We start from the raw sequence: 15,806 nt of genomic DNA on the forward strand, positions 1-15,806 counted from the left end.
GACTTATTAGTTATAGGGTGCTACATCTTCCAACACTGGCCAAAATATTTCTTGCCCTTTTTCTAGCTCAAGGAGATACTGTATATGACATGTAGTCATGTCCAGCAGCTTGACAAATCACCAGAGCGGCTGCTGTGGTCCCTGAAGATGCTTTTATCTTGAGCCAGCTGCAAGGCAGAAGATGCATTAATCCAGCTAATAATTAGCTGTAAGGTACAGTAAGCCAGAGCTATTCTACCAACAGCTAAGCTAATAGGCAACTGAGTAAGCTAAGACCTTCCCTAGGGTTTCAGCTTTCTGAGGGAAGTAGCTCCACATCTTGACTTTGCATCTGAGCTTAGCAAATAACTGGGCCTGATGTGACCCACCAGCGTGGAAAATCAGTGTTTTTCAGAGGATTATGGGCTCTCTCGTCTGTGTCCTGGCTCTTTCATTTCATTTCTCTGGCCTCTGCCTCACTCTCCTGTCTCGTTGTGGCATCTCGTTTTGATGTCTGTGTCCACATCAGTGAGATGGAGCCGGTTCATCTGCAACATGACTATATGGGTCAGCAGCACAAGAAGAATGAGGCGGTAGTTCTGACTTTTACTGTGTTTTGAAAAATCTTCTCTGGAGTAATCTAATTGCTATTAAAGAAGTAAATAAAAGGAGACAATACTTGAGCAACACCAGCTGTGTCTCAGCCCTGGAAAGAACCACCCTGGCATTTGCAAAGCTATCCACGCCTCCAGTGAAGAAAGGTTTCCCCTTATGGTTGTCTCAGTCTCAGTCCAGCTACGGTAAATGTAAACAGGCATTAATGTCTCATGGTTTGGCTTTTCCACACAAACCTCTCACCAGCTCACAATGCCAACCTGAAACCACTTCATGGTGTTCCAGTAGCTGCAAACCAGAGGCTCCCTGCTCTCCACCTATGGCATAAGGACGATGTTATAGCACGGTCAAACCTCAGGTCTCTCATAGCAGCTGCATCCCACAGGCTGACTGGGAAAATTGAACTCTATCGTGAGTCCATGAAGAATTAGGGGAACAAGGAAATTTTGGAATCAAAATTTCACAGCTCAGCCCTGCAATCCCTGCGGAGTAGATAGACACAGAGGGTAAGAGGAGGAGGTCAGCCATAAGCTCTGGCTCAGTGCAATGGCCTGTCCTTCTCAGCCTTTCCCCATGCTCCCACGGTGCCAGAAGGATACCTGAATCCTGTCACCAAAAGACAACATCCAAGAGTGAAAAGGGACATTTGCTGTGACTGCTCATTCGGTCCTGGACTTCTCTGCAAAACTGGTGCGTTCAGGCGCTGCGTACCTGCCACTGTTAATTTTGGGGGGCTAGCATCCAGAAACTGGACAAGAGAGGAACACTAATCCTGACAAATCCTCCTTGCAGCCACAGTAATTTTACTGAAAACTTGCCTGCTACTGCAAGGGCAGCCATCACTCACCCAGCGTGTGCAAGCCTTCAAACGCACATTGCAGCCACCCTGCGAAGAGGAATGTCCTCCTGTTGGCTGCTGTAGCTTGAAAACCAAGAGCACATCCAGTTGCCTGTGTGACTTCTGCGTGCCATCTCCGAACACAACCTGAGGGAGAAGGAAAACCAGCACAAAATCCACCCAGCCAGGTACAGCACTTTTCTGACACTTACGTACATCTTGAGTGCTGTGTAGCCCCTGCTCTAGATAAGTTTCCTTCCACGGTGGGTTTGAATCTTTTTTCTACCCTGTCTCTAGTACACGTGGCAAATAAATTCAGTACAAACCCATTTGCCGAGACAGCCGGCTTTCCTGGGAAATGCTGTCCTTCCCTCTTTGCACACTGCTTCAAGAAATGTCTTTGTCGTTAATGTATGAACCCCCCTTCTGCCAGCAGCTACCCTGAGCTAATATACATTAATTAATGAGTAAGGATGTGGCTGTAGGCCCCTGTGCAACTCATCAGCACCCGCCAAAGTTTATGGCCGAATTCCTACTCACTTCAGTAGATGGAGGACCCGGGTCATTAATATGTTTATCTTTTTTATTTTTATTTTTTTCTGCTTTTCTTTTTGGTTCAATACGCACACAGGAGGGGAAAATTAAGATAAATACAGAGTGAATACTTCTTCAGCATTCATAGAATCATAGATCACAGAATCATGTAGGTTGGAAAAGACCTTTACAACCATAGAATCCAACCATAAATTCAATACTGTTTGCACTGAAACGGCATTAATGTAGTTATGTGTCCGCATCTCACTGAGTGCTGCCAGACCCTCTTCAGACTCAGGATCTAAAGATGTTTCCCGACCTTGTTTCAGCCAAGAATTTGCGTGAATCGCACAACTGACCTTGCACTGACCTTGAGTCTGTGCGTTACCAGTGTCCTTGGCGATGGCATCCTGTTTGAATGAATGAACATCTCCTAGGCTGTACACACAATTAAATTACTGGGAATTTTACTGCTCATTCCCTCAGGGCAGGAACAGGCCAAACGTATTATCTTGGTAGCGAAACGAAGGCGCTTCGAGCCTCCTACACAAAGATAATAAATGAAGTCGAGAGAGTGGGAGCCGTTCGCAAGCCCGTGACGCAGCAGTGGCTGACGATCCCTCGTCAGTGTTATGTCGGGATGCGTCGTGCCGGCTTTTGCCTCTACAGGAGATTTTTAGCACAGGCAGAGCCCCTGCACGCCGTCGGGGCAGACCGGTTTCGGAGTGTCCAATTTGGAGGCTGTTCACACTTGCAAAGGACCTTTCTCCCAGGGCTTCTAAATACCAGTTAATTCCTGATACCTTGTGACTATCCTTGGGGGGAAAAGTCTTATCATATTTCATAGCTGAGAAAGCCATAGCAGAAAAGGGATGCGATTTGCACGAGGCAATGGCAGAGCCAGGAACCCCGATTTAAACTATACATCACGCGGTTGGCCTTTCAAATCAGATCTGCTTTTCCCCGCCTGCCTCTTTAACCATGTTCATTTTATTCTCTGCCCGGTTGGTGGGGAAAGGGAGAGCTGTCTGCAGGGCTTGGGGGACTGTCAGCTGCAGAAAGCGATTTGAAACCTGGGCAGAGAGGGAGTCAGGCAATGCTGTGAAAACCCAAGCAGCAGCTGCAAATCCATTGCTCTAATCCACAAGCCCTGAGACCCAAATCCTGCTTCAGATCCCTTTCCACAAGGGCTGAGCTGGTCTGCTTCATGGCACAGCTTCTAACATGCCATTTCTCTTCACTTCAGCTATCTAACTCAACTATTTACTCAATTATTTTCACAAAGTGGGCTAAATCATCCTCTCTGTGTGATAATCTTGCTCACAAAATTATAGCAGTAGCCCAGATGAATCAGTAGCCTGGTTTTCATAGGGCTAAAGATAGAGAAAATAAATTCAGTTCTTGGACGCTTCTGAATATCCCTGTATCCACCTTAAGCTCTCAGAAATGCTGGCCCAAGGTTTTCCATCCTTGTGTAGGAGACGGTGTGGGAGGAGCGAGTTTTGAGCACTGGAACAATTATCTCAGCTCTGTGATGTTTCCAGTAGCGTTAATTTAATGAATGCTCAGGTTAACAACTCTGAAGATCGAAGAAGTTATTAAATGCTGCTCTCAGCTTTCAGCCCTCTGCATCCTGGTGGTGAAATACTTCTGGTTAGCAACACACACCAGATACCTGCTCCTGCTCTTCAGTCTCAGTGCCAAGTTTTTGGACAGAAAAAAAAAAACCCTTAAAATAGCATCTTTGCTTTTGTTGTATGTTTCCTGTCAACAGGAGGATGAGTGAAAAACAACCACATCGAATCAGATCTGGTGCTGAACTCATGCTTTCCACAACTGCATGTTAATCCCCCCATTAGGAGAGGTGAGAGCAATGATATATTCATCGGTAAATAGCTGTGGGTCGTATAAAAACTGTCACTGAATAACAAGGCGCTTTGTCCACAAAGCTGATCAAAAGTTTCATCCTTTTCACAGCAGCCAAAGCCTTTTTGTGAACATCAGGAGCCTTTCTGCTGACTTTAGTGGGCTTTGGATCAAGGGTGTAATCTTCTTCCTTTCGTATTTGTACTTGTGTCTGCAACATGGTAATTGATCAGAACAAACGCGTTCTGCCACACAAATCTTCTTAGGTGGGAGAAGCTCTGGGGGAGGGAGAACGACCCATCTGACACTCATTAGGTGGATACACAATCCCTGCAAGTCATTGCTGGTTTCATTTTCATGTTGGTAAGCTCTGTGTAAATTGAGAGAATCAGCATGTGAATAACAACACTTGCCATTAAAGCTGCCCTGGCTGCAGGAAGTAAAGGCTTTTGCAAACAGATGATTTCTTCAGTTATTTCACTGTGAACAAGCTGTCTTTAGAGAAAGATGGAAGGCAGGAGGCTATGTGGTTTTTAGTGTGCAGGTATCGAAAATGAACCAGGTAACACAGGGCACCTGGACTCCTTTCATGGGATCCCTTTCAGATTTCAGGTGGGAGCCTTCAGCTTCTCTGACCCTCCATCCCCTTGCTGGAAAATGGGAGAATAAGATTGCTCAACTCCATCCACGCTGATGTCAGCAGGGTCCACCAGTAACTACAGCGGAATGGACTTAAAGGCAGTTATAACACATCTAGCTGAAGACCCATGTGGCCCAGACTCCTGTCTCTGACAGTCATCTGTAGCAAGTGCTCAGGGAAGGAGAATGAGAAACAGGGCAAGTATTTAGAGTTGTATTTACATCACAGTGGTTAATAGCCTTAGAGAGATCTTCATCCAGGAAGTCATCTAATTGCTTTTTGAATCCATTTATCCCTTAGGATAAATACCCACAACATCCTGGTCAGTGACTTCCATAGTTTAATTATCTGTTGGATGAAAAAACACTTCCTTTTCTTTGTTTTAAATCTGCTGCCTGATGCAGCCATCTGACACCCCCTCCTTCATGTGTTTTGAACAGTAGTGACAAGAGGACAGTTCTTGACTGTCCTCTCCTTGCTGCTCATGACTAGAAAGCTGTGCCATATCCCTGCCAAACACCTCTTTTGCAAGCCTCAGAGTCCTGCTCTGTTATTCCCCTTTCCACCAGAAGCTATTCCGTGTCCCTGTTCATCCTTCCTACTCTACCCTTCTCCTTTTCTAAAACTACCGCTCCCTTCTCAGATGGGGTGGGAGGGAATTGTACACAAGATGTAGGCTCCCGAGATTAATGCCCTGGCATAACACGCATTTGCTTTGCTACCTGTTCCTTTCCTAATAATTCATAATGCTCTCATTGCCTTTTTGACCTCTACAGAGCCTCATGCTGATGTTTTTGAAGGACTATCCACAGTTACTCCAAGATCTTCTTACATGGCTACAGCTAATTTAAAGCTTATTATTGCAAGTGTACAGCTGGAGGTGCTTCTCCATTTCCTTTATCAACAACGAACTGCATCTGCTCTTTTAACCTCCAGTCACTTAGAATAATGAGATCCTGCTGCACCTCTGCACAGTCAGTTTTAACTTTGACCACTCTGAATAATGCTGTGGCGTTGGCCAACTTGGTCATCTCAGCATCTGCCCTCCTCGAACATCGCAAATCCTTGCACAGATGTGAACACAACTCCCCTTGTAAGCCCTTTCTCCAGTCAAATCCTTCCTCCATGTTGCCTCCCTTTCAAACCACAGTCCTGCTACTTCATGACAGCTCAACTTCTCCATGAGCCTTTGGTGAGAAATCTTGTTAAAAGAATTTTGGAAATCTCAGCGCGTTATATCAGCTGGATCACCCTCCGCCCCACACGCGCTTGTCGGCTCCTTCAAAGAATTGAAATCTGCCTGTGAGTCATGACTTTCCTTTAAAGCCGTGTTGACTCACTGTAACTGAATGAGAAGCCGCTCCTCTGAGTCATCACACCCGTTCCCCCACTCTGAGGGCAAGCACACCGTAGGTTTTGAGTTCGGCTGATCCAGAGATGTTCTGCGCCCCACAGCTTCACTCACCAGCCACACAAAGTAACGCTGGAACCCCTTGCTGCAAACCAAACACCTTCAGTTTGAGGGGCCAAAAGTTACAACCCGCAGGAAGAGAGCAGAGGAGACATGTGACATCATCAACATCCTAGGTCCTTGCAATAGGAAGGAATGTTTTTCACAGATTAAAGAATTGTGCCACCGCAGCCTGAATTTGTTCACTTATCTGCCCATATCATAAAATGATCAAATGATGAAAGCCCTATAAAACCATGGGACACAGGAAAAGTGTTCTAATTCTTACGAGCTGCACATCAAAGCGCCCTTCAGAAGGAACTTTAAGAGATGGCAAACGCAGAAACGCCTTTCTCCTGCTCTGTTCTGGGGCTTCCCAGGATACCTTCCTACTTAAAGCAATCTGGCCCTTAGGGAAAAAACCCACTTGAACATGTTAGCAATAGTTCAGTGACGGAGAATCCACCACAAGGATGGAGAGTGGATTGCTCTCTTTTATATTAAGGTAAGGTACAACAGCAAAGTTATTCTGTATAATTAGTAACAACTTTGGACTGAAATGTGGTTAATGTTGACTCCTGACCCCCACGAGACCTTTGTCTGACAGGCTGAAGGGCCTATAACCTCAGACCTCACACTGATACTCTCCATCCCTACAGACTGCAATGAGACCCTCATCTATCCACCTCCCTTCAGATGTTTTGACCAGCCTGTGGGACTGACCACACTTCTCTGGTTTGTGGTCTTTGCCTTCCATCTGTGATAATCTGCCTATATGGACCAAATTTTCATTTGCAGAATTTTTCTTTAAAAAAATTCTATTTCACAAGTCTTCCTTTGCAGTTCTGGAGCCACGTTAGTACCAGTAAAAGGATGCAAGAACTTGTAAAAAGATGCAAGAGATTTTGCCACTTCTGGGCTGGTTTAGCACTCTCATGCACAGATGAAGTGAGGGTGCGAGGGGCGAGTTCAGCTCCAGACTGATCACCTCTCCTTGGTGTTCCCAGTGCAAGTGTCAAACTCCCATTGCAGTCATATTGCTGGCACTAGGGAGTGGTTTGAAATGGGGGCAGTGGGATGCCAGTGGGATATCCTGGGATATAGCACTGGACACTCAGAGGTAGGCAACTGTTCTACCTTGGACTTGATTCTAGTTAATGGGAAGAAATAAGCACTCATACAGTGATTTATCTCATTTTAAAGTAGATGTTTAAAACAAGATCAATGAACTACATGTCAGAAGTGCTTTTTTTCCTCCCTATTGATGGGAAGATGATTGGGTAGATCCAGATGGCTATAGAAAAGATATTTGTCTCTAGCTGGATAAATCCCACCCAGCACAACAACTATTGCTATCGCTGTAGCCATGAGGGGTGAAAGCCCTGAGCATCCCAGATGCTGTAAAGGGCATTTGCCTTTTCCAAACTATTGACAGTACATGTGATGAAGGAAAGAGGTCCTTCTCCGCCTTTTTCACAGAACTGAAGAAATTAAAACCCAGAGCTCTAGACACATCCTAGCATCATTTCAGACATTGATCAGAGACAGCCAAGATCACCTCCTGCTACAGTTGGTGGAAGGGGGTACATACCTTCAGCCCATGACTCAGATCAGCCCCACACGAGGGGACGGGTGTAGGGCAAAGTGAAGCTGAGCTGGAACCATCCCACTGTTTTTTTGTGGCCACACTATTATTCTATTCCCTGAAAGTCAGGCCAGGGACTGGGCCCCCGCTCATCTGCTGCTGACCTGAACTGTACGTGAACTGTGACTTTCAGCTGAACACGCTCTGTCCTAATCACCACATCACAGAGCTACCCCCACAGACCTCCTTTGCAGAAACTCTCTGAAATATAATTGGGCCATTTACTGAATTTTGTCTGGATAGGCAAGACACTGAAGAGGCATTTGCTTTGTGAGTCCCTCATAGTCTAATTATTGTTCAAGTTACCATTGCATCAGAGTCTAACAAACGATGCTTAAGAAAGCGAGGAATTAGACATCAATTGTGGTTCATGGGGTCATGGAAGAAATGTAGCACACAAAAAAATAACACATAGGCCATCCCTAGCGTCTGTTCTTTAGCACTTGTACCCTATGAACGTCCATTAATGCTAATGTTTATGACTAAATAGAACTATAAGTCAATTACAGATCCTGTTAGTGTTAATTCACAGTCAATCTATATATTTGGCTGCAGAACCACTAGGGAATTGGTATACAATACATTTTTCTTTTTAAGTGAATGGATTTTTTTTAAAGGACAAATACTTGGGAGCTCTGCTATTTAGTCTCCTTCAGTTATTATAGAATATGGTCACTGATCTACAAATTAGTTTTATCTGATACCATGGCAGCTGGTAAAACATCTGAGACTTTCTATTCATGTCCTATGCCACATGATGGTATTAAGGCAGTGGTCAGTAAAATAAAATTTCTACATAATGCCTCAGTGAAGCCTTCTCTGTGGCTCTAGTTACTCATCTAAAACATCCCTTGCTGCAACAGGGAAAATCTAGCGCACAAATGGCACACAGTGCAAAGACCTAGGATGGTAATCCTTTGGATCCGGATCAGGATCATGTAGACTTACCTGGGGTCTAGGTGCAACTTGCCCAACTTAGCCTGGCTTTGGGCATGAACCAAGGTACCCTGATTCTCAGCGAAGCCCAGAAAAGGTTAACATAAGGCTTTTATCTGCTTCAGGTCCAGACAGATCATGCATCTGTGCAGTACGTGGCTTCCAGGTTTACTGTGACCACATCTACGCCAGCAAGCTCAGCATCTCCAGGTCTTGTTCCCCGACCCCAGGGGTCTCTGCCTTGCATGTGCTGCTGCTCCTTCCTAGCCTCTAAACTGGGGTGCCAGGATCCAAAGAGATCCTGCCCCATCCTTGGAAACACTCGAGGTCAGATTGGACGGGGCTTTGAGCAACGTGACCTAGTTGAAGATGTCTCTGCTGGGGGATTGGGCTAAATGACCTCTGAAGTTCCCTTCCAACCCAAACTATTCCAGGATTCTGTGATTCCATGATTCTATTGTGGGTGGCTCCTGACCCATGCAAAAGCTTGAGCTGTGTCTGGAAATCATCCAGCAGACAGCTGGTTGGCATAGAGGAAAACCATGCCCAGGGCTGCTCTACCTCCTTGTCAGAGCTGACTTTGTAAGGGATTTAGGTATTTCGAAATCTGGCCTCATTCTCATTTGATGTAAACCCCATAATCTTTAGCATAGCTTGATAGATTGCACTGTCTACAGTGTGCCTCGCCGTCTGCCCAGGGCAGATGAACCGGGTCCATGCTGCAGACCAAGCATCAGGTTCATCCCTGGCCTCGCAGTTCATTACCAGGCAGCCTACTACAGGCAAGTCACCCGTTTTCTGAAGCAGCCTAGCAAGGCCAAAATGTGCCCCGCCTGACTTCAATCAGTGCTTCCCAGAAAACGGTCCATCAGCAAAATGCTTCCCCTACAGCAAATCTGCAAATTCTGATGAAAATTCATGTCACTTGTTTCTCTCCTGAAGAGTTCTACTAGGGTATGGTTTTGTCTTGCTCTCATTATTTCAGTTTGCAAGACATTTCTGCCTGATCAAGCTTCCATTAAAAGTGGGCAGTTGCTGGGCTATGAGCATAATCACACGTGCAATCTTTGTGTACTTCCACTGCTTCGAAAGCTCGCATTTCTAGTTCATTTCTCAGAAGACCCTAACATCACTGTAGATCAAAACAGCACGTTCATCAGCTTTCTGGATACAGGAGATTCATTTTCCTGGGTACAAGTGCTCTTGCTGTTTCACCAGCATAATTCAGCCACAGAATTTAAGGCTGGGCTGGGAAGTGCATTCTTTAATCATGTTAATGCTACCCTGTGGCAGTTTTCTTTTTAAAAATTTTGATTGAATTTAATGGAGGTGAAAGTCACTAGATGAATGGTTTTGGAGACAAATGCTCCCTAGCTAATCAAAAAATGATTCTGCAAAACGACCTTCCCCTCTGCTGCCCAGCTACGGGCCCAGATCCTCGTACCCACTGTCTTTGCCCAAAGGGCAGGGGATTTCTTTCCGTCCTGGGTGTTGTTTTAGTTCTCTCAGTGAATGACTCCTACAGGATGAAGCTGTGCATACACGTGTCTGCCCACCTGTCCCCCTGCAAACACATGCAGACATCTAAGAAAACCCTTGCCCAGGGGAGGATGGAGACCTTAGTCTTAAAGCAGATGCTGCAGGACAGCCCAGTCCTTACCAGGCTCCCAGAGGAGGGGTTGGAGGTTGGAAGTTATGAAAGAAAAGGTGTTTTTTGGCTTTTAGACTTTGTTTGACATCAGGACAGTGATCCTGTAGGTGGAGTGTGTTCTGAGGGCACAGGGTCTGAGTAAGGTTTTCTCACATTTGGGTATTTGTGTCAGCTCTCTTCCCTTAGCAGTCCCTGACGACAAATACCCCTCAAACTCTTCATAATTTAACTTGAAAAGTCCATCATCCTATATCAGTAACTCATTGCAATCAGACGTGACTAGTTCTGGCACCCACAGACCAACCCTCCATGTTAGCAAAGGGCATTGGGATCAGAGCCAAGGCATCACCTGAGCAAAGTTTCTAATACTCAAATTAAACACTCCCGGATTAAATTTCCCTCCCAATTCTTTTGCTTTGGCCCACCTGGACAAACTTTCCTGTCTCCTTTCATATTTAACATGGTGATAGAGCAGCACTGCCTGGCCCAGGGCTGAGGGGACACCAGGCAGGAGGAGGACACAGGACCTGTGCTGAGCTCTCTCTGCAGGGACGGGAGACCTCTTCTCCCATCACTCCCACCACTGCATAGCTTGGCCACAGCAGACAGTGGATTTTTAAATTGATACGAGGTAACAGTCCAAAATCCTGTGCCCAGAGCCATCCAAAACTGTCTCTCATCCAAGGGGAATTTTCCCTTACCCTCCTTTCCACTTGTAGTTTCTCTTGCAGATCTCCTGCCTCTCTTGCTGCAGGGAGGGAATCAGGGCAGGGGAGAGAGTGTGAGGAGGCACCCATCTGCTCGACAAGGTGGGTTTTGTTTCTAGAACCATCACTGCTTTCCGGCCCCAAGAGTCCTGCACCCCCGCTGCCTGGGTCAATATGACTTTGCAGGCAGTTCCTTGGACCCTGGCCATCCTGACCCTGGCCTCCTGAAGAGAAGCTTTAGAAACCCCAGGAAGCTGTGGGAAGGATCGATGTTCATTCCTGAAGTGAAGGTGCTTCTCCTCCAATGTCACTGCGCCCCCATAGGCAGCACGGCCACCCAGGAGCCAGTTTATTTTACCTGGCAGGTGCCTTTTTCTGCTTTCTCCAGCTCAGCCCACAGCACATTCTCCTCTAGCTGAGGGATCTGCTCCAAGCGCTGCTCCCTGCTGACGAGCTTCAACTGTGCTTTCTGCAGCACGTGGGATGCTGGCACCTCCACCGCTAACCAACAAGTGAGAAGGGAATGATTGACAAAACGTACAGAACATTGCAGACCTGTAAGGATGAAACTACAGCCAGAGACTAGTCTTTGGGACTGCTCTTAGGGCAAAAGTGTCTCAGGGCAAAACCATACGGTCTTGGGGTCACGGGAGCTTACAAGGGCTGTCCAAATGTCAGCAAAGATAGGTTTGTGCTTTTGACTCTATGTCAGCCTAGGAGGTGGGTAGGTAGGTAGTTAAGAGAGGGGGGAGGTGTTAACAAGCAAAGCTGAAATCCTGGGGAGTGGAGGCTTGCTAAATAGGATTTTAAAAAATCACTTATTTTTGTAGACGAACTCTGGTACAGCTGGAAGACTCCCAAAGGGATGGCTTATCCTGTTGGTCTTGGTGATGATCTGAGACAAGCTGCACTGCACTGGTTGGATTTCTCACTCATGTTTCTGAGGAACTCAGTTTGAGGGACTCATTGCCCAGGGAGGCTGTGGCTGACCCCTCCCTGGCAGTGCTCAAGGCCAGGTTGGATGGGGCTGGGAGCAACCTGGTCTGGTGGAAGGTGTCCCTGCCCACAGCAGGGGGGTTGGACTAGATGATCTTTAGGGTCCCTTCCAACCCAAGCTATTCTATGATTCTATGATTCACGGGGTCCTGTGAGAGCCCCGAGGAGGAAAGTCCCCTGAACTTTCCCCAGAACAGATGACCTTGTTATCCCCATGCTCTCCTGGGGGGCTGTGAGGCCCCACCCAGGGTACTAGCTGTATCTTTCTCAAAGTGGCTTTTGGGATGGCAGTACACAATGGAAATAACTGCTTCAGTCTTCCTTGAGATGGGAAAACAGAAATCACAGTGGGCACTACCAAGTGATAAAAAGACTGACAATATGCAGGGCTACATGGAAAAACCCACTCATTTCACTCACATTTCTCTTTAAATTGAGCCTGAGTCTGAAAGATAAAACTGACTTTTGGAGGATATTGTAGCTGGGGAGGAGACATACAGATTTTCACCTCGTTCCTTCCATATTTCACCGAGGTAAATCCTCCCAGAACCTTTGGGAAGGTGGGACTCAAAGTTAAGAACTAAAATATAGAAAGTTGTCAGGCCGCTTTCCCAGCTAAAATGGGGCCGCTCCGTGGAAGTGCCCACAGATTAAAATGCTTTGATGTAGGCATCTCCAAGGAGGTGGCTCCACTTGCTGAGGTCTAACTGACTACAGTTGAAGGGGAGTCAGACTAGTCTGACCTGAGGTGCCAGTTCAGAGATGTCCACCTACAAAAGACTGGTAGAGACAAGAAATGACCCATTTTCTCCCTCTGAGGAACAATGCCTCATACTTCTTCATATGGCCCATATCACACCATCACACATTCCTCTCACCAAACTCAGCTTCTGCTGGTTTTCTTCTGAAACATCTCCCAGACAGAGAGCGTGTGTGCCAGGGCTTGCTCATTGACCTCACGCAGGGTACAATTTGGAGAGCAGAAGTGATGTCAACTGAGCCCACACAGCAGCATGAGACTGATCTCCGGAGCCATACCATGCCTTTTACAGAGACTAGCTAAAGAGAAATCCTGCCAAGCTGCAGAGTGACTCTGCAGCAGCCCCCTGCTTTTCTCTTTCTAAGAGCATGTTACCTTGGTGAAATGGGAGAGTTTCACAACTGTAATACAGTGTTGTGTTGTGTATTACTTTCACATGAGGCAAATGAAGCCTAAGAAGGAAAACACAGTTTCAGAGAGAAGGCAGTAACCCTACAGAGCAGAATAGCACGGATTAAATGGGACATTCACTTACTACATCCTAGGAAGGACTATTAAAGCCCCAAGGCACCACCCTGCACACTCTGTCCTGGTTACCTCTTTCCAGCAATGAAATTTCTCATTAGCCATTTAATGATATTTGTTCAGGATAGACATTTTGGGTCACAATCAGTGCTGGAGCTACTTTCATTATGGCTTAAACAAGAGCAATTAGCAATAGCAATCTGCTGTTCTACATGAGTGAAGAAGAGGCATGGCCAGTACCATTGAAACAGTCTGGTTTGTGGAGGCATTAAGCCAAAGACAGCCCTAGACCTTCATTTCCCTTATTCCAGATCACTTTAGACCCAGCCTAACTTGCCCACCAGCGTGGAGCTTGTCCTACTTCAGATGCCAAAAAGTAAGGTTGAGGTCCTGCAGAGCAAAGGTGGCTCTAAGGCGTCAGCTTGAACATACGTGCACAGAGCACCAGGGACTTTGCTCTGGGGGTCATTAGGTGCCTCATTCTTGCACTGAACAGAGAACTGGTGGATGTGCAGAGGCTGTGAGGGTCTGGATGTTTACCAGGGAGGCAGGGAGTGGAAGTTAGTGTAAGTAACCCCTCCTGGGAGAGAGCATCTACTTTAAATGGATAAAAACCAGCTTCCGTTACCAAATACATCTCCTGACTGGTGGTTTCCCAACCAGCAACCTGGCAGTGTTGCCACGTATTGATGCCACATATGAAGGGCAAGCAGATGGGGATTTTCTCATTGCTGAACTCCATGGGAGAGCAGAGCGGGATCAGAGCAATATCATTTTGCATGCTTATTCTGTGAAAGTTTTCGTGAAGGATCAGTCTGTCTGGCTTATGTTCTTCGAGCGTGACGTTGAGGCCAATTCCTCCTACCACAACAGTGAGATCTGTTTGCCTTGTAAACAAAACAGAAGCAGTGCAGGCAGAAGACTTTGTGTTATAAAGGTTGGTGCCTCCTCCCCATGAGCAGGGTAGGGTGGTGCTCAGCAATCTGCAGAGGCAGGTTAGCTATAAACAGCACAGAAATCTACCCTCACTTCGAGGCAAAGCTAATTTTCAGGGGAGAGAGGTGCAGAGGTAGAACATGAACGCAACCAAGTTATAAATAGCCCAGTCGCTAACTAACAGATGGAGTGGGCTGAATCTTCCAGATCGCTGTGCCCTGGGCTGGCTGCTCCGGACCGTGCTGCTCCCAGCCAGCTGCTCCAAGTTGTGATGCCACAGGCCATTTGTCACCGAGTAGTTTCAGCTCTCAGACCTGCTGAATTTCAGAGCGGGCTCACAGAGGGCTGGACTCTGTCCCTGGGTATTGCATGGCATTGATTTATCCAGAAACTGCTGTTTTAAAATCAGACTCTCCTCAAGGTAAAGGTGTTTGCTATGTGAAAGCAAAGGTAATTTGGGGGTTAGAATAAGCTGGAATGGAATACATCTCTTTTTACAAGGTACCGCAACGTGTGTAGACATACAGGAAATGCTTGGGGCCATCAGAACAGCATCATGGGCATTTATACAAGGCTACTCAGTCCATCCTTCAAAATATTCCACTTCTGCATCTCCTGGTTATGCAGATTGCTGCACATTTCTATTGTAACACTACCTCTGATCAAAAACAGTCCTGTTTTTGCCAAAGGAGACAACTCCTGTTTTCGGGGCTCTCTTTCTGGCTCAGTCACATATATGTTGCACTTGGCCCCAAGGACGTACATATTCTATACCCACAAGGAGGAATGTTATCAATCCATTGTGCCTGGGCTGTCCTGGCCTCCCTTGAGTATTCACAGCTCTTCTGCAAAGCAATGGGCCACAGTCAAAATCCACAATGCGATGATTTTGGTGCCTCCACAGATATGTCTCCCATTGCTCTGGATGCACACGTGCCACGGGAACTCCCCAGCCTTGCTCTGTGTGTGTGTGTCTCCCTGCTGTGATCCTCTTGCCAGTCTCCAGAAAGGACTCGTAAGATGGTCAGAGGCCACACTCCGAGTACAAAATGAGACACATTGCTCGTGTACAGCAGTGCCACTGCCTGTGCTACTAAACTAGAGGGGCAGGACATCGGCTAAAGCACTGGTCTATAATTATCCATGGTAATTGATCTCTACCAAAGCCCCTGGCATCACCATAGCCTCCCCAAACCTGCACTCTACCAAGCAATGCCCAGGCAGTCTGGGGGCCAGCGGGGCCATAATCTGTTTCCCATAGACAGGCTGGATGAAATCCTTGTTTAGTGAGGATTGGTGGAAGAGTTCAGTATCTGGCTGTAGTACAAGCTCTATGTGTGTGCCATCAGGTACAAGGAATAAGCCCAGGCCTAGTTCATTTACTGATATGTGTAGATCCTGTAGGGCTACTAGCAGTTCCACTCTCTGGTCACTTCTGAACATCTACAAGAAGGGCTGGAAGGAGGACCTGGGGAACTACGGTCCTGTCAGTCTGACCTCAGTGCTGGGAAAGGTTACGGAGCAGAAGACCTTGAGTGCCATCACGCAGCACATATAGGGCAACCAGGCAATCAGGCCCAGTCATCCTGGGTTTATGAAAGGCAGGTCCTGCTTGACTAATCTGATCTTTTATGACAAGGTGACCTGCTTAGTGGATGAGGGAAAGGCTGTGGATGTTGTTTACCTGGACTTTAGTAAAGCATTTGACACTGTTTCCCACAGCATCCT

The 15,806-nt window shown here is 46.7% G+C and overlaps 1 protein-coding gene across 1 annotated transcript; it reads right to left on the reverse strand.

Annotated features, from left to right (window-relative positions):
• Positions 1-585: 585 nt before the first annotated feature.
• On the reverse strand, positions 586-15,138 carry PRSS55 (serine protease 55). The gene is given in 6 exon segments (XM_086460494.1): positions 586-749; positions 752-911; positions 11,220-11,347; positions 13,758-14,029; positions 14,917-15,044; positions 15,046-15,138. Coding segments are annotated over 6 exon segments (945 nt in total).
• Positions 15,139-15,806: the final 668 nt, after the last annotated feature.

This window comes from Leptosomus discolor, chromosome 2 (genome assembly GCF_034619465.1).
Source record: "Leptosomus discolor isolate bLepDis1 chromosome 2, bLepDis1.hap2, whole genome shotgun sequence".
Lineage (NCBI taxonomy): Eukaryota > Metazoa > Chordata > Aves > Leptosomiformes > Leptosomidae > Leptosomus > Leptosomus discolor.